Source organism: Gopherus flavomarginatus, chromosome 8, assembly GCF_025201925.1.
Source record: "Gopherus flavomarginatus isolate rGopFla2 chromosome 8, rGopFla2.mat.asm, whole genome shotgun sequence".
NCBI classification, from domain to species: Eukaryota; Metazoa; Chordata; order Testudines; family Testudinidae; genus Gopherus; species Gopherus flavomarginatus.
The window spans coordinates 63,482,789-63,505,439 of NC_066624.1; the positions used below are offsets into that span (position 1 = coordinate 63,482,789).

Sequence of the window (22,651 nt, forward strand, 5' to 3'; positions counted from 1 at the left end):
ATTACCCACCATGTGGACACTCCTATTCCAGTAGAAATGTGGCTTCATTTGGTTTAGCTTGAGCCTCCTTCCCAAGAGACACAAGCTAAACTAAGCTAGACTGAAGCCCCTCTTACACCAATATGAGCATATCCACATAGGCAATTATAACTAGATCGGTTTAAATTTGTGATGATAAACCTGTCCCATGCAGACAAGGCCTTGGTTTCCCTCAAGTGGTGGGGGTCTGTGTTGTTTAGAGCTGGAAAATCTGAGTTGCTGTGTTGTCCCAAGAGGCCCTGATGTGTGGGGCAGTGATAAGGATGACAGTAGAGGTGATCTTAGATGTGTGACTCCATTGGGGGGAGGGATAGCTCAGTGGTTTGAGCATTGGCCTTCTAAACCCAGACTTGTGAGTTCAATCCTTGAGGGGGCTATTTAGGGATCAGGGGCAAAAATCTGTCTGGGGATTGGTCCTGCCTTGAGCTGGGGGTTGTACTAGATGACCTCCTGATATTCTATGAAAGGAAAACTCCAGATTATGACAGTAAAAAGCAAGTGGCTTTGCTGATTTCAATGAAGTGCTTCAGTCCAGGATACTCTCTCATTTTCATTTTTTTAAAAGGAGTTTGGATTTGAACTTGCATCTTTCTTTGCCACCTGGTGTCCAGGAGCTGCAGATGAAGAGCCAAGGCCTATGATATTCCCTGATAAATGGTGTGTCTGATTTCTGCCCCCCTTTGCCTCCCAGCTCTTTCAGACCAGTATTGTAACCACTCCACCTCCTCCAGAGCATCACTGCTCCCATGCCTCACCTCTCCACCAGAGTGGGTGAAATATTTGCAATGTTGATGAAATTTTAAAAAGCAGCAAACTCCCCCATCCGTGCCCCTGTTCTTCATCCTGCTGCACTGAGCCCTCAAAGACACCTCTCTTCTGGGGAAACAGTCTGACCTGGAACCTCCGTTCTGAAGAGGCAGTGAAGGGAGACAGAGATAAGAGGCGCACCATTCTCCAAAAGACAGCACAGGTTCTCTGTAGAGCCCTGCAAATCTGCAGATATCTGCTTCATATTTGCGGATGCAGACATCCATGGACCATGTTGTCAGATCGCGGATCAGATATGGATATACTTTTTTTATCTGCACAGGGCTCTAGTTTTCTGTCTCCATTTAAATCTTGGGCTCTGCCTGGCAATGAAAGAAAGAAATGCCGAATTAGCTAGACATGTCCATGTTTCCCCAGTTTGTTTGTTTTTTTAGCAGCTGGGACTTCGCCAAAGGCAGTGCTAAATGGAGCTGGTTGGGACTTTTCCTTCAGAATAATTTTGTGATGGAAAATAGGGTTTCGGTCCAATCGAAACTATTTCAGTTTGTTGAACTGACCAGAAATGAAAATGTTTTGGGTTAGTTCAGCATTAACTATGGTGGCTCAATGCTTTGTAGGAGTTGTAGTTCATGGCTGGGCTCCTTCACTGGACTACATCTCCCATGATGCACAGCAGTCTCTCATCTGACTGAGCTGCGTGGTGCATGATGAAAGTCCCATGCCTACAGGTGCATCATGGGAGATGTACTCCAACCAGGGAGTCCAGCCCATAAGGGAGAATGGGAACAAGAGGCACCTGCACTACAATTCCCATAAGGCACCGTGGCAGCATGGGCAGGCATAGTTTGATACCAAACTGACTTGAAATGATGCCAGTTCAAAATTTTGGAATTTTTTTTGTAACTTACACTCTGCTTTGCAGCTCTTGGGTCCTGAAACCCATTGAGCTCAACAGCCAAAGCGCCTTAAATGTTCACCTTTGAGTCAAGGTACACCAAGCACCAATGGCCTAGCTAGGAGTGGAAATTTGGGTGGGCCCCAACTTTCGGGTGTGTGGGCAAGGACAAACAGTGCTAGCTCAGCTTGTCCCCTGACACCACACCTGTGCCCTAGCCCTGGTGCCCCCACTCAGGGCTGCACCTGATGAGCTGGGCATGTGCATGAGGCGGCTCAGAAAATGGCAAGGCAGAGCTGCCGGAGCGTAGCTTTCTGAAGGGTGGGCGCATAGCTCCGTCCTGGATTTCAGGTGCCCAAGTGACGCCTCCACAGTGTGGCAGCACTACAGCCCTGCTCAGATTTGGATGGGCCTGGATGGTAAGTGGGTGGGCCATACCCCACCCTGACCCACCCATGTCTATGCCCCTGGCTGGCACATTGTCAGGTGCTGAATGAGAGGAAGGATTGGGGCAGGGCAGTGATCACAATGGTCTCTCTCAGACACTCCTGCTGAAGCTGTTCCGTTTGTATAAAATACTTGAGTAGTCGTTGGACCAGAAGGGGGATCAGAGTGGATAGGGCACTGCCTGGGCTGAGGGGATTGGCACCTGGCCCTCCCACATCCCGGGTGACTGGCCTACCACAGAGCTAAAGATTACAAGGGAGGCAAGGGGGCTTCCTCCTCCTCTGGCTGTTTTGTGAATGGTGCCCAAGTCCCCTTGCATTGGTGCTAGAACTAAGGGTGTGGCCACATCCCTGGCTTGAAGTGGTTTCCATGCAGGGTTTACAGTTTGGTTCAATGGCTTTCAGCACCCCAACAATACACAGCCCCCTGTCCCCTTGTGAATCGAGCCTGGGGAAGAAATTGACTGAAACTATTCTGTAAATTTGTGTCAAAATCATGAATGCTTTTGGGCTGATAGAAGCTGCATTTTTAAGCTGTTTGTCTGAAAAGCGTCAGCTCACTCGGAGCTCTCTGGGGCAAGGAGGGTTCTGAGTTTCCTCGTCTGTCCAGTGACTCGCCCAGTGCAGCTCTGGTCCCTGGGCACTGCCACAGTATCAGTCACAGCCGTGGGAAAGCCAAACCTCTGGGAGCTTTTTGTTAAACAACATTCCTCTTTAAGTCCATATACGGTGGCCTCTCCCCCGGCCTATGTCGTCAATTAAAGTGCTGCTAACCTGCGACACCCAAAGCTGCTGCCTACAGTAGAGAGAGAGGCTCCTGAAAGGGGTCAGGCTGTGCTTTCTCACACATGTTAACTGGGTTGTGCTGAATACTAATGGGGATGAACACTTGGCTGCTACGTCCCCCACTATTCCTGGGCACGTGATGTTGAGGGAGGCTGTGTGGGGAGCGTGGGCAGCGCCTATGTGTGCTCTCTCCTGCCCAGAGGAGCTGGGGTTAGGTCATCCGCTCTGCTGTATGAAACGCAGCAGTGCTGCCAGGCTGCACACTCGTTAGTTGCTGTGTTTCCCATTGCATCCCCTCTCCCCAGGCAGGGAATCCCCACATGCTGCTTCTCACTTCCCAACAGCCCCTGTATCTTCACTCCTAATGCTAGCTTCCCTCCCTTCTGCACCTGTCCTTCCCGTTCTCTTCAGTGCTGCCCCTAGCCCAGCCTTGCCTAAGCCCCAGAGTGTCTCTGTGACTTCCACATGGTTCACTCTTCCGCAGTGAACAACAACCGGCTTTGGTTTTAAACGGCCAGTTGCTCTGAACAGACTTATGCACAAACACCAGCAGGTGACTAGCACGGGCCACGTCTTCTGGTTTCAGCGAAGGAGCCATTTAATTTTTTTAATTAATACATGTTAAAAATAGCCTGAGGAAAATCTATCTCCAGTTTAAAGAAGGGCCATTTTCAAATTACACACACTCCAGATTTTAAAGCCAGTTACCTAGTTGTTAGTGTAACCTAGCTCCTATTAGTAAGGTTGTGAGGTGCTAAAAATGTTCACAGCGGACAGAGGAAGAGCTAGTATTAAAACTCCCGAGCTCCCAGCTTGTAACACAGGGTAGTTTCTACTAGACTAGAGGGTGTATTTATACAGTCCTCTCCCTCAGATGTGTATGTGACGTTCTGTCTGCTATGTAGAAAAGCATGTCTAGAGCTGACTGGAAAATGAGTCTTCCATCCCACAGAAAATGTTGAGCTTTTGAAAAATAATTGCATTCTGAATCAGGACAAAAAGTCAAAATGTCACAATTTGTCATGAAACAAAGTTCTGGCTGATTGAACCATTTTGTTCTGAGAAGTTTGAAACATTCAAGTTTGATCATTTGTAATTTGTTTACTTTTTAAATATAACATACATTTCAAAACAAAAAGTCATTTTGAAATGAAAAATCAAAACTTTTTATACCAAAAATGTCAATGTGGGAAGATATGACATTTTCGAAATGGTTTTAATCCAGCTGTTTTCTCTACAAACTCACGGAAATTATTCCAGTTAGTTGAAACAGTGTTTTGTGATGGGAAACTGCTTTGACAAAAAAAATTTCAACTTGCTGTAAGTACGACCCACATAATGAACACCAGGCAATGCTAGAGAGCATCATTGTTCCTTGGGCCTCTCTGCCACTTTTCCAAAGCTGCAGACGTTTTGAAAAGTCACGAAGAAAAGAATGAAAAAATAACCCACTAGCAACATTTTTTCTGTCGTCTCCAGGGTAAAAAAAAGATGGAGAAAAGGGAAAGCACCAAATTCCAAAGCGTGTACAATGTTTTGATTGTAAAACCAAAGGAAATGGAAATTTCTGTTCAAAGTGAACTGAAACAATTGCATTTTGTTTTAAAACATTCCCTCAGGAAAAAATCCAAATGAAAAAATTACATTCAGGGTCTTTCTTGGGGAAGAAACATGGGGAAAGCTCGACTGCTCAAATATGCACATGTACATTTCTGCTATGTCTCACTCCTGGTATTTATTGCTTTTATCCAGTTTGAGTTTAAATAATGGAGAAGATCACTTCCCAAGGCTGTAGGTGCCCTCACTCATTGTTAATTATACAGGACATACTATGTGAGTTGGCTTTTCACCTTGCACAGCAGAGAAGGGCAGCACATCAATGCCCTGTATGGAGAGGATGGGAAGAAATACATTGGATTGGTAAGATTTTCCTGCATTAGAGTTGATATTTTACAACAGTGGTTTGCTCATCTCTGGCACCACGCCCACAGATCTTGGAGTGCTCAACCCACTACTTCAGCCTCACAACTCCCCTGCGGGGCAAGGAAAGCCATTCTTATGGGGAACCCAAGGGCATGGGCCATATTGTGGTACCCACCCTGACTCCCACTGAATGGGACCTCCCACCAGGAGTAGTGCCAATGAAATCTAGCCTTTGGTGACTTGTCAAAGGTCACCCAGGGCACGTGTGGTAGAACAGAGAGTAGGAACCATGTCTTCTCGCTCCCTTGTGCTTCCCTCCTGTACGCCGACGGGCCAGGAGCTTGATACAGAATTCCAAGCCCCAAACGTTTCATTTAAACAACTAGTGGAGGTGGTTACGTGACAGCCTCTCACATCTCTTCCCAAACCCCAGCCCTTGCAAGCAAGGAAATGACCAATTAAGGCCATCCTCAGCCTTCCACTGCCCGTATAATAAACAGCCTCATCCTTATCAGGTGGAAAGAAGTGCCTGTTTCACCCAGTTCACAGTGTCCTCTGGCATGACTCAGGCATGATTCAGAGCACTGCAGCTCTGATGAACACTGGCCTCTCTCAACGCTAGGGACTCGAGCACAGATTTTTAAAGGGACTTTGGTAGGACTGTGCTTAGCATTCGATGCCTAGTGGATTTAGGAGCCTACGTCTCATTTCCAAAAGGAGTTTCGGCAATTAGGGTGTGTCTACACTACAAAGGAAACCCCGCAGCTGGCCTGCGCCAACCAACTGGGGCTTATGGGGTAGGGCTGCAGGACTGTTTCATTGCTGTGTAGATTTAAAGGCTCAGGCTGGAGCTCAGGCCCTGGGACTCTCCTAACTTGCAGGGTCCTAGAGCCCAGACCCCAGCCCGAGTCTGGAAGTCTACACAGCCAGAGATGACCTGCACCTGCCCATAGTGGAGGGATAGAGTGAGAGCAACCATCTTCAGCAGTGTTACTGAGCATGCTCAGTACAAGTCAAAGAGCAAATCAGAGGGGAGGTGACATAACCCCGCAGTAGATGTCCAGTTGCTGGGTAGACATACCTGGAGGAGCCCCAGCCCCATTGACTGTCAGTGGAATTTTGGCTCATCTATGCCTAAATCCTTTTGGCAAATGAGACAGGCATTGGAATGCTGAATGCCTAAATAGCTTTAAAACCTTGCCTTGGGCTAAAAACATCCAGCACTGGCTAATACTGAGTCAGCCTTGTTGGGAGCCCTAGCTTAGCAGGGCCACATTTTCAACACCATCTCAGAGATCCTCGCCCAGAGCAGGCTGAAATGACCTAGTGCTGACTACACTGGCAGCCACCAGGGCCGGCTTTATGAACTGTGGGGCCCGATTCGAATACCCGGTGGCAGTCTGGGGCTTCGGCGGCATTTTGGTGGCAGGGGGTCCGCTCCAGGTCTTCCATGGCACCAAAGGACCCCCCACCACTGAAGACCCCTGGAATAGACCCCCTGCCGCTGAAATGCCGCCAAAGACCCCCGGAGTGGACCGCCACCGGGTGAGTAAAAAAAGATATTAAAAAGGTGCCCTGGCACGGGTCCCTCTTAGGTGCGGGGCCTGATTCCAGGGAATCAGGGGAATTGGCCTAAAGCTGGCCCTGGCGGCCATTGACAACTTGTCTACACTAGGGCTCCCAGCGTGGCTGACGACAGTGGCACAAGCACCAAGGGGAAATTCTGAGAACGTGTCCCTAGAATAGACAGGCTCCATGGGGAGCCAGAGTGCACAGCAGGGGATCCTGGGAGCTAGCGACTGTCTATTTTAAATGGTTCGCAGAACATGCACAAGACTTATTTATAGATTCTGTTTGTGAGCAGCAATAAGACAAGAAAGGCCAAGCATTGCTGGGCAATAATTACTCATCTCTTCCGCTGTGCTCATTAAAATTGCTTGGCCTTCTGCCCGAGGCTTGCTTTAGTCATTCACTGGTGAATGCACTGCCTGCTGCGTGCCGCTGCTTGTTAGCCGACACAAAGATTGGTGGCAGAAGGAAGATGAGCGAAGAGTAGGTTATTGTGCCGAGGGATGGATGCTGCTACCAGCCTGTGTCTGTCTGAGGATCATGCACATCAAACAGTTGCAAGGGGAAGAGGTCCTTGTCATATTAGCAGGCAATGCAATTGCACAAAGCCAGTGCTTAATTCGTATTGACAGAGGTGCCGGGGCTCAAGCAATTAAATGCTGAGGCTCAGGCAATGTTTTTTACATGCATAACTGATGCAGCAGCAGCAAGCCCAGAGGTACCTGGGCTACGAACTGCCACACCTAGAGGTGCCGGGGCTCAGCCCTTTCAAGCCCTGGCACAAATTAAGCACTGCACGAGGCTGCCCCCTAGACCCAGTCCAACCCTGGAGCACAAGTGTGGCCTCCGTTGTCTTTTGTTTTTATGATTTTTCTAAAGGGGCCCTGTTATAGTTTTAGGGTTTGGAGGAGGAGATGATGCTCACTGTGGGAGGGGGGTGGGGCAGTATCTGTTGGTAGGTTGTTTATGAAACCATCTTGAAAGCATCTTAAAATGTGTTTTATTGTGGCAGAATTTCTAGTGGCCCTATATAAACAGGGGACTCGAGGTGTTGGGCGTAAAGTGTGTTTATTGGAGCAATTCCGTCTTTGCCACCTTCATTGCTCTCAGACTGGGTTTGCACATCACTCTAAAGCTGGAAAAAAGACAAAATGTAGCCAGAGACAGTGGGAACCCACAGCTAACTAGATACACAATGGCTGCAGCTCTTGAGAGCAGTACTAGCAGCGAGGTGATTTGACAAAATGAGCAGGGATCGTTTCCCACACACTGCTCGTGATACCCACTGAATTTCCCATTCACACTACATAATGCCTCTCTTCATAATATGACTGTCCCTTTCCTGTCTTATGGACTCTGATCAGCAGTGAAACAGTTAACAATGTTGCTATTTAAGGTGTCATTAGACTCCAGAGTCAATGTCTCCTTAAATGTGTGGGGCAGTTCAGACATCTCAAAGCGATTGTCTCAGGCTATCTGCTAGGGTGACTAGATAGCCAACGTGAAAAATCAGGATGTGGGGGGTAATAGGTGCCAATATAAGAAAAAGCCCCCAAAATCAGGACTGTTCCTATAAAATCGGGACATCTGGTCACCCTACTGTCTGCAGATGCAGGCAGATCTCGCCGTACTGGTCTAAGTGGGGTTCGTATTTGGAAGGCTGTCTGTAACCAAAAGTGCTTTTCTTTTCTTTTTTTTAATAAAACCTTACATTCTGGAGCACACGCCACAGCCAATAGGGGAAAGTCCCTGCATGGTGAGAGACTTTGAGGTGGCCCAGTCCAACCCTGGAGCACAAGTGTCAAGCTGTTAAGCCTTAAGCACTGCAGGAGAGTTTATATTCTAAGATTAAAACAAACAGTTCCCTGGGTGCCAAGAATTTACTGGCTCCCAGCCAACGAAGTCAGGCGGGAGAAGTTCAATATCACCTTCAAATCCTCCTGTATCTGAGGCTCAGAAACAATTACATGTTTGTCCTTCAGGGCTGCCCATGCCTCCGATGTGCTGAGAATGCCTGTCTCCTGTGTTCTTGCTTCTCCTGCCATACCCAGAAGGAAGTGAACTACTTCCTACCTGTTACCTGGCACTGTCCATCTGTAGAGCAATAGATGCTTTGCAAAGGAGCTCATTTCCCAGATGGGGAAACTGAGGCACAGAGTGGTGAAGTGCTTTGCCTAAAGTCACCCAGCAGGCCGGTGACTGAGTCAGGATCCAAGTTTCCTGCATCCTAGCCCAAGGCTTTGTCCACTAGACTGCACTGTCTGTCTAGCAAATGTCTTGCTCTTCTGGAGTAATGTTGACCCCATTTTGCAGGGATGGCCAACCTGAGCCTGAGAAGGAGCCAGAATTTACCAATGTACATTGCCAAAGAGCCACAATAATACGTCATCAGCCCCCCATCAGCTCCCCCCTCCCACTCCCAGTGCCTCCCATCTAGGGTGACCAGATGTCCCGATTTTATAGGGACGGTCCCGATTTTTGGGTCTTTTTCTTATATAGGCTCTTATTATCCCCCACCCCTTGTTCCGATTTTTCACACTTGCTGTCTGGTCACCCTACTCCTACCCACCGGCAGCCCTGCTGATCAGCACCTCCCCCTCCCTCCCCGCACCTCCCCATCACCTGTTTCGTGGCATGCAGGAGGCTCGGAGGGGGAGGAACAAGGGCATAGCAGGCTCAGGGGAGGGGGCGGGAAGGGGTGGAGTGTGAGCAGAGCCTGTGGCAGAATTAGGGGTTGAGCAATGAGCACCCCCTGGCCCATTGGAAAGTTGGCGCCTGTAGCTCCAGCCCCCAAGTCGGTGCCTATACAAGGAGCCTCATTAACTTCTGAAGAGCCACATGTGGCTCCAGAGCCATCAGTTGGCCGCCCCTGCTGTATTGGTTTGATGGCGGGTGTTACTGCAGTAGCACCACTCCTGCCCTGTAGAGCACATGCTCCAAAGGCAAAAGCCAAGGGTGGGGAAAGGGCTGGGATCGACACCCACCTAGCTGCCCAGGCACACCGGCTGTCCACTGAGGTCTGTCTGCCAGCCCCCACTTTGCTAGCTCTGCTCCCTGGCAGTTCTGGCAGCTGCCACTGGATTGAGCGCTCCTTGCTTTTCAGTCCTTGTCTTGAAGTCACTTGCCACTACAGCTACACGGTCTTGCTTCCCCTCATGGTGGTGTGGAGAGCACCCGGGTCAGGGGAGCCTTCTTCTGTGGGGGGCTGCGTTTGAGGCAGATGATGTTCCTATGCCCACCGCCACTCCGGGGTTGAGGGCAGAGTGCTGATGGGGACGAGGGGCGATGGGGACAGTGGGCATGGTTCTCCACTGCGTCACTCTACCTTAATACCAGTGCTATTCCATGGAGATCCGGCATTGCTCCAGCATGGCACTGGAGGCTTTCAGCCTGTGTACGTATCTGGGGATTGGTGGTGTCCAACTGACTGTGCTTGACTGAGGAGAGAGGAACAGCTGGCTATGCCATATTCTCACCTCTGAGAGGGTCTGGGCTGGAGGCTGCAGGTTCAGTGGCTGCATTCCTCCCAGGAGCGAGTGCCAACAGACAAAGAGGCAGCCCCAGGCGCTCGCCCCACGCTCCACTGTCACTAACATCCCGTGTCTTTGTATCTCTTACAGTTATGTTTCGTCTCTACGATACCGATGGCAACGGCGTCCTGGACAGCTCGGTAAGCCCTAGCATGTAGAGCTCTGCACGCAGGGAGACACCTGCCTGTAGCCACACAAGCTGGCTGATACTGGGGGATGGCAGCTGGGTATGCGAGGGCAATACAGGCTCCTAGGAGGCCCTTGGAGGGACACTTGCAAAAACCAGCTCTGTCCTCCCAGCCATTTCTTTATGGAATATGTATTGTCTCGCAGAGAGACCACTAGTTCATCGGGCCGGCCAACAGAGAACTGTAGTGTTTATGTGCGCTGCAGCGGAGCACCTCTGATGCACTGCCATAGGTCTCTGCTGGCCATTTGGCCCAGGGCTGCAGATGTATCACCTCCTTCTGGCCAGGCAGCCCCTTCTTGGCAGTCACGGTGCAAAGAAGCTACCCAGATGCAAGTGCAGTCAGTGCCTCTCCCTCAAAGAATCACCTGCTTCTCACTCAGCCATCTTGTTTCTAGGTGAAAGAGAAGGACATGATTTCCTCAGGGTCAATGCCCCACCACAGCAAAAGCCACCGTCATAGCCACACCCCCATTCCGAGCAAAGAGAGAGAGACCCCCACACACACCTTCAATTCTGGGCTTTGCGCTCTCTGGTTGTTGCAGGTTCCTGGTGAGGCCCCTACATTAATTTTGCAGGAATCCCTGCTGTCTTTCTTCCAGCCCCCCCACTTCCCCACACACACACCATCATTTCTCTGTCTTGTCCATTTGAGACAGATTCTGATATGCTTAGTCACCTTGACTGGCACCTAATTCCATGAATAGCCCTGCTGAGAGAGAGGCTGCTAGAAACTGGGATTCCCATTGCCTGGGGAACTCCCTGATGAAAACAAAAAAGTAGGTCTGAAACCAAATGGAAAATATAATATCTGCATGTCCCACGGAACGGGAACCTCAACATTTCATATGGAAAAAGTCTCGGTAACATTTCCTTTGGGTCTTTTCACAGTGTTTCTCCAGTTCTCCCAGCGGCCCAGAGCCCCAGCAGCCTGCCAGAAGAGAGCTGGGGAGCCTGAGAGCCAGGCATCTCGGGAGCTGGCTCTCCCAAGGCTTGTGGGCTGCCAAGGAGCTGGGGACCTACCGGCCCCCAGGGATATGTGTCTACACTGTGTTTTAACATCAGCGGGTTTAACAGTGCCATGTGGACGTACCCAGGCAGGCTGCTAAGGAGCAGGTGGGAGAACTGGCAGGAATCCCAGCCACTGGAATCTCAATTCCAACTAAACACTCTTTTCTGATGGAAAATGTGCCACCTGCTCTCCACTGAAACCAGTGGGACTCGCTGGGGTGTAAGGTTGGGCGAGGGCTTGCCTCTCTGTGTGCCTCTAGCCCAGCAGGGCTCTGGTCCACATGCCTTATCTCCCGCCTGCTCATGTCCTAGGGGCAGTGCTGATTGTTTCTCTTTGGTTCCTCCTTTCATCTGAGCTCAGGAGCTAGATCGGATCATCAATCAAATGGTGCACGTGGCAGAATACTTGGAGTGGGACTCTACGGAGCTCAAGCCAGTAAGTGACAGCGGAGCCTCTGACTGCTGGGCAGGGGGCGATGGTCGGGAGAGACTGAGTGGGGAAGACTGAGGTGAATTCCACCTGAATGAGCTGCTGGTGCTACGAGCTCGGAAAAACACCCCTGCCCCAAATGTGACTCCCCAGAGATATCCCTGTGTGGAGGCGCTGGGCTCCCCCCTCCTGGGCTTCTAAACAGGGTCTTTGCTGTTCAGGAGCCTTCTGCTTGCTCCTGGCAATTAACTGCGGTGAAAATATCAAGGATGGAGACCCGAGGTGAGAAATAGGCAGGACTAGATTAATATCTAAGGAACAAAGATCCCATCTTCATGCATCTGTTCTTAATCATCCGGGGCTGTTCAGAGAAGAGGTGCTTGAAGAGACCTGATGGACTAGTTAGGAGGGCGTGCCAGTGTAAGGGATGGGAGAGAACATGGAGAGGGCTAGAGGAAATGTTCTGGGCTTTGTGCTGGCCTCTTGGAATGGCATAGGCCTCTGCCTTGGGTCCCTGATCTGGTAATGCACTGGTCATTGTGCAAGGTGTGTGCGATAGAATCATAGAAATGTAGAACTGGAAGGGACCTTGAAAGGTCATCAAGTCCAGTCCCCTGCCTTCTCAGCAGGACCAAGTACTGTCCCTCACAGATTATTTCACCCCAGATCCTAAATGGCCCCCTCAAGGATTGAACTATCAACCCTGGGTTTAGCAGGCCAATGCTCAAACCACTGAGCTATCCCTTTTTTCCCCTTGGTGCAATGAGCAGGATCACTACCTTCAGGAATATGGGGACTCCCATGGACTCTTGTTTCCTCTAGATTTTGAAGGAGATGATGGAGGAAATAGACTATGATCATGATGGCACCGTGACGCTGGAAGAGTGGATCCGGGGCGGCATGACCACCATCCCCTTGCTAGTCTTGCTGGGGATGGAGACTGTGAGTACCTAGGGCTGGGCTTAGATGGGACAGGCCCTACAGGGCTGGTCTCCAGAGATGTACAACCCGGGGTTCAGGTATAACTCAATTGCCAGGCACTTGGCTGGAGGAACTGGGGCATGGCAGAGGGGGTAGGGGAACACTTCCTTCCTGCAACAACTCTGCCCAGAGAATAGAGTTCTGACCATGCCAGGGTTAAAATGAACACAGGGGCAGGGCAAGCTATGCAGGGTTTGCTTCTCCTTCACCCTACTCCAGGACCATTACAGCCCCCACAGAGCTCCTTTGCGGCCTCCCAAGGACTCCATTTGGCATGTGCTTTGTGGCAGCATCCCAGGTGTGAGTTCACTTCTGAGATGGCTGCAGTGTGCCAGTGTCCCAGCAAGGGCCTGGGAAGATCTCCACTTACATATCACCCTGGGCCATTATTCTGCACCTACCCCCTCTGCTGTGCATGTGTGGTGTTCGAACGACTCCTCTTGATACAGATGCCTTCATGCTCAGGTGTTGCCTGGGGGCAGCAGGAAAACCACCCTGCTTTCTGATGGGGGCAGGCTGGTCTGATTACTGCCTGCGATTTGTAATGGCAACGTTGACGGGGGTTAGACGATGAAAGGTCACAAAGGACATAGGCAGAAAGGTCAGATGCTGGGGACAGCTGGTGGAACATTCAGAGGGCAACACAGGACCACAGGAGGGCACCAGAGCCTCACAAACTGAACGCTCGCAACCATGTCTTCTCACCCTCTTTCCAGCCATGCTGTGGGGAGTGCATGTGCTGCACAGAGCCAGCCCTTCGACAGAAATCAGCAGGAATCTGCTCGGTGACTAGATAGAATATGAATGGGGCCTTCCTTAAAGACCAAACTGTCCTTTCGAATGTATTCAGAGTGCAGGAGGGACAGGCTGGAATGTCAGGAGGCCACTGCAGGCCAGCTCCTCAGCTGGCATCTCTCAGCTCCACGCTGCCTTGCCTCAGCTGCAGAGTTAGCCCGGAAAAAGGGTCTTGAAAATGAGCAAATACAAAATCTTTTTAAAGTCCCGATTCACAGGCAGTACGTGGGCATGGGGGGAAACGGCAGCTCAGATACATTTTAAAGGGCCAGAGTTACACCAGGGATGAATATGGCCCGAAACTTTTCCAGACAGTCTCTCTTCACCTACTTGCCAAGGCATGAGTTCAGGCTCTGAGGCTTCTCTGTGTTCTGTGGTCTAGTCTGATAGTGTTCAGTGCAGGGTAGGCCATGCTGCTCCAGCTGCCAATGGGATCAGCAGCTCTAAGGAGAGACACCTGAGGACAGAGATTTTAGATCTTGAAAGAGAAAAGTGCTTTTGGCTGGCTGTTAAAAGGCGTTCCCACCAGGGGCAGCAGAAACTTCCTAACAGTGGGGGGCCCATCAGCACCCAAAACCATGGCCCCACCGCCTCACACTGCCCCTCCCCAAGGCCCTGCCCCCACACCACCCCTTCCTTCTGAGGCTCCGCCCTAGCACTGCCCCTTCCCCCAAGACAGGGCCGGCGCTACCATTTAGGCAGCCTAGGCAATCGCCTAGGGCGCCAGAATAATTGGTGGGCGCCGTTTTGCCGGAGGGGGCGGCAGGCGGCTCCAGTGGAGCTGCCGCAGTGGTGCCTGCGGAGGGTCCGCTGGTCCGCGGCTCCGGTGGAGCTGCCGCAGTCTGTCTGCGGACGGTCGGCTGCTCACGCGGCTCCGGTGGACCGCCTGCAGGCATCACTGCGGCAGCTCCACCGGAGCCACGGAGCACCGGACCCTCCGCAGGCACGACTGCAGTGGCTCCAGCGGAGCCGCGGGACCAGCGCGCGGGGCGGCAAAATTGCCGTCCACCTAGGGCGCTCAAACCCCTAGTGCCGGTCCTGCCCCAAGACCCTGCCCCATGCCACCTCCCTCCCCAAGACCCCTCCCCTTCCTCCCGTTGCTCACCCTTACTGCCACGGCCCCCTCCCCCGCAGTTCCAGCACCCCTGGTTTCCACCTAAGATTTCAGTTTCTCTCTTGTCTCAGCCATCTGGGATCTCAAGCACACCAGGCTTGTTGTTTGGCATGTAGAATCATTTTTTTTATTATTATTAATCATTTCAAAAATGTGAAGAGCAGGTCAAATATTTGATGATAGCCCCATGTCTGCTTTGGGACTGATTCACTGCGTGATGAAGTACAAGGGGCAGAGTTAAGGTATTTCCTGACTTCCAGAGGTTAATTATTCATTCTGATGTTCTTTATATGTAAAGTGTATATTAGGCCTGAATTCATCCCAGTAAAATTTGCTATCCGTAGTCATTTGAAATGTGAAACGCATTCACTGCAGCTGTGTTTGTGCCCCTTCTTGTGTTTGACCTCCCCAGATAAGCTAGCGAACAAACTGACTGGCAGGAATGTTGAAGGGAACAGGGAATTTTAAGACTATTGGAAAGTGCCTGTGACTTAAACCTGAGCCTAAGAGCTGTGCTCATCCAATCAGGGAACACAAACGTATTGTGTGTAATCTCTCGAGAATCAGCACAGCTTGAAGGTTGAACAAACTGGGCACAGGCTGAGCCGGAATGATTTGCTTTAATTGTTCAGCAAGTGACTTTGCATAGCAAGTACATTGGAATCAATTGTAAGCTATTTGTGGGCAGCTGGTAAACAGAAAGAGGCAAAATGAGTGAAATGAATTATTTGTTAAACTCAAGTGTGTGAGAGATTGAGAGAGAGACTATCTATCTGGGAAATTCCTCTCTAGATCGTTGGGTGACTGGAGCCCCACTGTTTATACAGAAGCGAGCTAGGATTCTTCAGTACAGAAATGATGGCCTTTACAGTCCCAGAAAATAAGATGACAGCCAGCATCATGGGGCTGTTGGTTCAGAGTGTTCTTAGCCGCCTAATATTGGAAAAAGGTTGAATAGTGCCGGATGGTTTTGTATTTGTTTATAGCGTGGTCTTCCCCCAAGCTATCGTTAATAAGGAATGTGTCCACGTATGTAGGTACCAAGCTGCCGTATTTCCACCTGTTCAGGAGGATCTAGCAAACCAGAAAGCTAGATGTGAAGCATATTCTATGTAATAGTTTAACTTGTACATCTCTTTGCCTGGCACACTATGGGTACATCTACACGGGAGGTATGATTTCCAGCTCGTAGAGCTAGCATGCTAAAAATAGAAGTGTGGCTGCAGCAACATGAGCAGCTGGATGGGTTAGTCACCCCAAGTATGATCCTGTCTGAAACCTGAGGCACATACTTGGGTGGTTGTCCCATCCCACCCTTTACGTTGCTGCAGTGATATTTCTATTTTTAGCACACTAGCTTGGTCAGAGCCAGAGCGGGTATGTCTACTCAAGCTGGAAATGATACCTCCTGCTCCAGTGTAGACATACCCGAAGGGACAACCTTATCTGCAGGGATTTCCGAGTTCCCCAGCAAACAGGCAATTCCACTACTTCCGCTGGAAGGCTGTTCCAGAGTTAACTACATTTATAATTAGAAAATTTTTCCTAATCTCTAAACTAAATCTCCCTTGCTGTGGATTAATCTCATTGCTTCTTGTCGTCCCTTCAGAGAAAATGGAGAACAGTTGATCACCATCTTCTTTATAATGGCCCTTAACATATTTGAAGATTGTTATGAGGTCCCCCCCTCTGTCTTCTCTTCTGAAGACTAAATGTGCCCATTTTTTTTGCCTTTCCTCATCAGTCAGGTTTTGTAAACCTTTTATCATTTTTGTTGCTCTCCTCAGGACTCTCTCCAGTTTGTCCTCATCTTTCCTAGTGTGAGACACCCAGAATTGGACACAGTCTCCAGCTGAGGCCTCCCCAGTGCCGAGTAGAGTGGGACAATTACCTCCCGTGGCTTCCATACAACACTGCTATTAAAACAACCCAGAATGATATTCACTTTTCTTGCAACTGCATCCCATTGTTGACTCATATTCAATTTATGCTCCACTATTACCCCCAGTCCTCTTTAGCAGTACTATCACCTGCCCAGTTATTCCCCAGTTTGCAGTTGTGCATTTGATATTTCCTTCCTAAGTGAAGTACTTTGCACTCGTCTTTATTGAATTTCAGTTTGGCGAATTCAGACCAATTCTCAAATTTGGCAAGGTCATTTTGAATTCTAGTCCTGTCCCTCAAAATGCTAACAGCCCCTCCCAGCTTATTGTATAAACATACTCTCCGCTCAATTATCCGAGTCATTCATGAAAATATGGTCTAGTACCGAATACAGGACTGACCCCTGTGGGACCCTGCTAGAGACACCCTCCCAGTTTGCTGACCCCTGCGGGAGCCTGCTAGAGACACCCTCTTTGTTTGTCAGTGTTTGACTCTAGGGAGCTTTTACGAGCAATGGGGAGAAATGGGTAAAGCTACCCAAATGACCTGCTATTTTCCTTAAACACACAGTGGAAAAGCACAAGCAGATCAGCTGCCTTCTCCAGACAGAACCTCAAACAGTCCCTGGTGTCAGCGAATTGCTGCCCCATCTACCTTAGACCCGCACTGTGCTTCTCCCTAACTCCCTGTCATAAACAGATAAGTAAGAGTTAATAGAACAGAAGTACTTCATCTCTCTTTTGCCTGTAAAGGGTTAACAAGATCAGTGAGCCAGGCTGTTACCTGACCAGAGGACCAATCCTGGATACTTTCAAATCTTGAGGGAGGGAAGTTTTTGTGTGTGCTGTTAGTGTTTGGTTGTTGTTCACTCTGGGGGCTCAGAGGGATCAGACGTGCAACCAGGTTTCTCTCCAATCTCTCCGATACAGGCTCTTATAAGTTCAGAATAGTGAGTACTAGGTAGATAAAGCGAGTTAGGCTTATGGTTGTTTTCTGTATTTGCCAATGTGTATTTGGTTGGAAGGAATTCAAATGTGTATTTGGCTGAAAGGAGTTCAAATTGGTATTTTGCTGAAAAGATTTTAATTTGTACTTGTATACTTAGGCTGGGAGGGTATTCCCAGTGTCTATAGCTGAAAGACCCTGTACCTATTCCATTTTTTAAATTTACAAAGATAATTTTCACTGTTTTTTCTCTCTTTAATTAAAAGCTTTTCTTGTTTAAGAACCTGATTGTTTTTTTATTCTGGTGAGACCCCAGGGGACGGGGTCTGGATTCACCAGGGAATTGGTGGGGAGAAAGGAGGGAAGAGGGAGAGAGAGGCTAATTTCTCTCTGTGTTAGGATTACTTTCTCTCTCAGGGAGAGTCTGGGAGGGGGAGAGAGAAGGAGGCAGGAAGGTGGATTTTCCTCTCTGTTTTAAGATTCAAGGAGTTTGAATCACAGTGATCTTCCAGGGTAACCCAGGGAGGGGAGCCTGGGAGAGGCAACGGTGAGGGAAAGGGTTTACTTTCCTTGTGTTAAGATCCAGAGGGACTAGGTCTTGGGGGTCCCCGGGCAAGGTTTTGGGGGGACCAGAGTGTACCAGGCACTGGAATTCCTGGTTGGTGGCAGCGCTACAAGTACTAAGCTGGTAATTGAGCTTAGAGGAATTCATGCTGGTACCCCATCTTTTGGACGCTAAGGTTCAGAGTGGGGAATTATACCATGATACTCCCACTGTGCTTTGCCTGCAGAACGTGAAGGATGACGGGCAGCATGCCTGGAGACTGAAGCACTTCAAGAAACCTGCCTACTGTAACTTCTGTCGCACCATGCTGTTGGGGGTCCGGAAACAAGGCTTGTGCTGCTCCTGTGAGTCTCGCTCTCCTAGCTCTCTGCGCCCCATGCATGGCCTGTCGCACTGCAGCACACTGACCAGTGTTCAGCCCCTGCCCTTGCTTTGCAGCACAGCCCTTGTAATTTCTTTTAGGATGCTTTGGGTGCCACAAGCATCCAAGGAAAGCAAGTCTATTGCAGAAGTGAGAGGGTGAGGTTCTGTGGCCTGCGATGTGCAGGAGGCCAGACTAAATCACTATAGTCCTTCTTGGTCTTAAAGTCAATGAGTCTATAACCCTGGCCCCAGATAACGGGGCTGCGGACGGAACCCCAGCCCTGGATAACTGGGCCGCAGCCAGAACCCCAGCTCTGGATAATGGGGCTTTGGCCCTTTCTTGCTTTCCTATCCTTAACAAGTGCTTTGAGCATTGGCCTGCTAAACCTAAGGTTGTGAGTTCAATCCTTGAGGGGGCCATTTAGGGAACTGGGATAAAGATCTGTCTGGGGATTGGTCCTGCTTTGAGTAGGGGGTTGCACTAGATGACCTCCTGAGATCCCTTCCAACTCTGATGTTCTATGACTCTATGATTCTAACAAAAGCTGCATTTGCGTAACTTGACATGTTTGACTGCAGTCTCCAAAGGCTGGGAAATTCAGAGATTAGTCTGAACCTCGATCCCTAACTCACCCGGCTTTGCCCAAGGAATGTAAAACCTTCCCCTAGTCCAGGTCCTTCTCCTCTACCTGGAGTGCCCTGGCCCAACCGGGGAGAGCTGAGAATGGAGTGTCAATATTAACACTCAGCTAAGCAAACAACCCCTCCTTCCCAGTAAGGCACCCCTCTTCCCAAGGTCCAGAGACTAGATAACCACTACACTGAGGTCCTGTTCTCCTCGCAGCTGCTGAGTTCTGCTGGATCCTCCAAAGTGCTCATGGTCAGGTTCGATACCCTAGTTCCCTAGACAGTTATATGGTGCCCATCACTCATCTCTGCCAGCAAGGGGCACTGCTCTCCCCTCCCTGAAGCATCTTCCTCCAGGCTTTCTGCTCTCCTGTTAATTCGATGGTAGAGACTTGAGCCTGCAACTGCCAAGCAGTGCCTGGGAGGCAGTAAGTGCCTAGCTCCCCCTGGAGGTCAGTGGAGTTTGAAGGAGCTCAACCTTTCCCTGCATGTGCTGCTGGAAACCTGCAGGCTCTGGCTCATTCTGTTTCAAAAGCTATCAGGCAGCCCACCCCTTCACATGGCAGGCGAGATGGTGGATAGCTCCCACTACTTGTCTCCCTGCTCTGACTCTGGCTCTGGCCAACACAGCTCATCACCTGGATGCATGGGAACTCTGGCTCTTGTCTGTATCCTGGGGTGGCTCTGAAGTATATGCTGCATGCATGTACCGAGGGGTCACAGCTGACTTCTTTTCCCCTCTCTGCTGCAGTTTGTAAATATACCGTCCATGAACGGTGTGTGTCCAAAGAGATTGCCTCGTGCATCAGCACATACGTGAAATCCAAGAGGAACACAAATGTGAGTAGCACATGTGTGCACGACTGTTGTCTGGTTTCCCTTCCAGCTCTGCTAATGCCCATGCAGGATGTGCTGTTATCGGTGACAGCCATGGGATTTCACTGTGAGAGTGGCTGGCAGCTCAGCTGTGTACCTGCACTCAGCAGGGGAGATGAGGTAGTGGAAGGGTGGGCACCCCCCTCCCCTTCAGTAGCAGGACTTCCACTCTACCTTAGCTGGGGGGTTAGCAGACTATTGGCCAATGGACTCACCTGAGATGCAGCTGGGAGTGGTCCAAAGCTCCACCAGAATGGATACTGGGGACAGTGAGGATGGGGCCAGTTTCCCCCCCATATAACCACCCCTGCCCATTAACCTGCAGATCCCTTTGGTTCCCATGGTTTACGCTACGTGCCAGGCTCCCCAAAGGTATAATAGCACTGGCTCTCCCAAGGAGGGGGAGCATCAGAGGATGGGGCCAGCAGCCTTCCTTGTGGCTGGCTGACCATACAGGGATAGCCTGCATCCAGTTACCCCCTCAGAACAGGGCAAAGACAGATGTCCGAGAACTTCGCAGAGCAGCTCTTTTTAACAGGACAGCGTCTGCTGGTGCTTGGGCCTCTTTGCCGTTGTCTGGTGTGCAAAGCAGGCCAGTGTCCAAGGGAACGGAGCAGTGGCAGTCCAGACCCCTCTTTATCCAGGGTCTCCTGGAAGACCTTTGACTCAACAGATTTCCTGTGTGTCCAAGTCCCATTGCTTGTTAGCCTCTGGGTTTCAATGCTGGCCCAGATGACACCGTCTCTCTTTTATTTCTCACCTGTTCTTTCAGGTCATGCAGCACACCTGGATCGAGGGGAACTCCCCAGTCAAGTGTGACCGGTGCCACAAAAGCATCAAGTGCTACCAGGGTATTACCGGGCTACACTGTGCATGGTGTCAAATCACAGTGAGTACGTGGAGGGGACACTATGCAGGGATGTCAGGGAGACTGAATGGCTCCGGGGGGTGGGATACACAAAACCGTTTGCTCCTAGGTTACCAGCCCATATCAGGAATGTTCAAAAGCCCATTACCACCTGACAAGTAGAAGAAGAGCTGCTGGCCTGTGTGAAATGAGCAGGTACCTGCCCCATTCCTTGTGAGCCCTCCTATGAATTGCTGTCACTGTGAGTGCTGAGCGGCTCCACTGAGAAGCCAGCGGCTGGCTCGGTGTGAACAATGAATGACCTACCTGTGACCCCACTATATCTGGGCCCAGGTCTGCCAGCCAGGGCTGCAGGGGAAGCTTGTGTCTTTTCAGGCTGTGACTGAGCAACTGCCATCAGCACTGGGCTCACTCTGCGGCCGAAACAGGTGGCCCAATGCACAGGCTCTGCGAGGGGGAGGAGAATGGTGCCAGCCCTAAAGGAGAACTGGGCTCCCCGAGCTCTTCGGCTGCCCTGGCGGCACTCACACAGGATCTGACAAGTCCCACGGCCCGTTGTGCCAGCATGACAAATACAGGCAATGGCCTCTGCCAGTGGGAGGGAAAGGCTGTGGCAGGCCTGGAGAAGCCTCAGTTGGTTTCCCAGCCCACTTTAACCGTCTCTTCCTTCAGGTTAGAGATGAGATCTGAGAGGCAGCCCAGGGAGGGACAGTCACCCTGGCACTCCCTAGCACAGGGCCAAGGATTTGACCACTCAGGCATTATGCTGCAGGAATCCACAACATGTCACTTTCCCCAGCACAATAGCACTTAGGGGTGGAGCAGATTGCGACCCTTCCATCGGCACGATGCCCCTTGCAGCAAAATCCAAGTGTTCCATGGCAGAAATCCGAATGAGGCCAGGAAGGCTCTTGTTAGTTTCATGCTCCACCTGTGTGGAAACTGACACGAGCCAAGGAGGGCAGCTGGCAAGCGGAAAAACTCTGCCTCAGTTCTCCTGCAGTGGCACATTCCGGAGATCCCTTCCCCCCAAAATGGCACAGTTGGGACTTTCATCTCCATGTGGGACAAAATATTTTTCAAAACTGTGACGTGTAGTAGAGCAGCCCTGAGCCCTCTTCCCTTGAGATCCTGGCAAAGGGGGGGACGTGACAAGGGCAACAGGAAAAGGGCGGAAACAAGCAGGGACAGAATGATATGAGGGGATTCCAGGAAGCAGGGAAGTGGGGAAAGCTAATGCAGAGAGCGATTGGCATGGGGGATAGAAAACCCCTCAGCTGAACTCTGCTCCCCCTGCTTCAGCCCATGTTATAGTGCCCAGGGCTCTCTGGTCTGTGGTGCTTGGAGCTTCCATGCATAATGCTGTCAGCAAAAAGGGTTGGAGAGCCAGAGCTGAGAGGCCAGCTGCCCGGAGGGGAGGGGCAGGGAGAGGAGGCAGTCTCACACTCACGCTCCTTTCTCTCTCTTCCCAGCTTCACAACAAATGTGCCTCCCATGTGAAGCCAGAGTGTGATGGGGGGCAGCTCAAGGATCACATCTTGCTGCCCTCTGACATCTGCCCAGTGGTTCTGGTAAGTCAGCCTCTTCCGGCCCATATGGCAGTGAGGGGCACGGGCATGCACATGCCCTCTTCAATGTCCCCCCCCCCCCCCGAAACCTATGGTAACTCAAAGCCACATCTGCTTGAGTGCATGACTCCACCCTGCAAGCCCCGCGGAGCAAGGCAATCCTGAAACAAGGCAGCAGTCATCCCAGCCCTATACCAATAGACCTGCATCAGCCCAGTAGCATCGCAGCCCTGCAGCATGCTCACTCCTCTAGCAACAGACACGATGCCGCCCGCAGGGCACCCCTCAAGGAACCGCAAGGCACCACCTTAACTCTGACCACCCCATGCTGCTTTAATTTGCAAGGTTGCAACTGCTATCCTGCCATGCGCCAGATGGGTAAAGAGTGCACAGCTCCTCACACCCACAATATGGCTGGCCTTACTGAACACAAAGAAACCTCTTCTGTCCAATTACACTGTGGCTTTCAAAGGATCGGCTC

At 50.6% G+C, this 22,651-nt stretch overlaps 1 protein-coding gene across 6 annotated transcripts in view; it reads left to right on the forward strand.

The window, feature by feature from the left end:
- DGKG (diacylglycerol kinase gamma) overlaps positions 1-22,651 on the forward strand; it is a 206,516-nt gene that overhangs the window by 110,690 nt on the left and 73,175 nt on the right. For all 6 annotated transcript variants that reach the window (XM_050965403.1, XM_050965402.1, XM_050965406.1 and 3 more), the window contains 7 exons: positions 10,047-10,096; positions 11,516-11,590; positions 12,407-12,526; positions 18,095-18,212; positions 19,610-19,698; positions 20,507-20,623; positions 22,075-22,173. In XM_050965403.1, the coding sequence (XP_050821360.1) occupies positions 10,047-10,096; positions 11,516-11,590; positions 12,407-12,526; positions 18,095-18,212; positions 19,610-19,698; positions 20,507-20,623; positions 22,075-22,173 (668 nt within the window). The remainder of the gene's footprint in view (positions 1-10,046; positions 10,097-11,515; positions 11,591-12,406; positions 12,527-18,094; positions 18,213-19,609; positions 19,699-20,506; positions 20,624-22,074; positions 22,174-22,651) is intronic.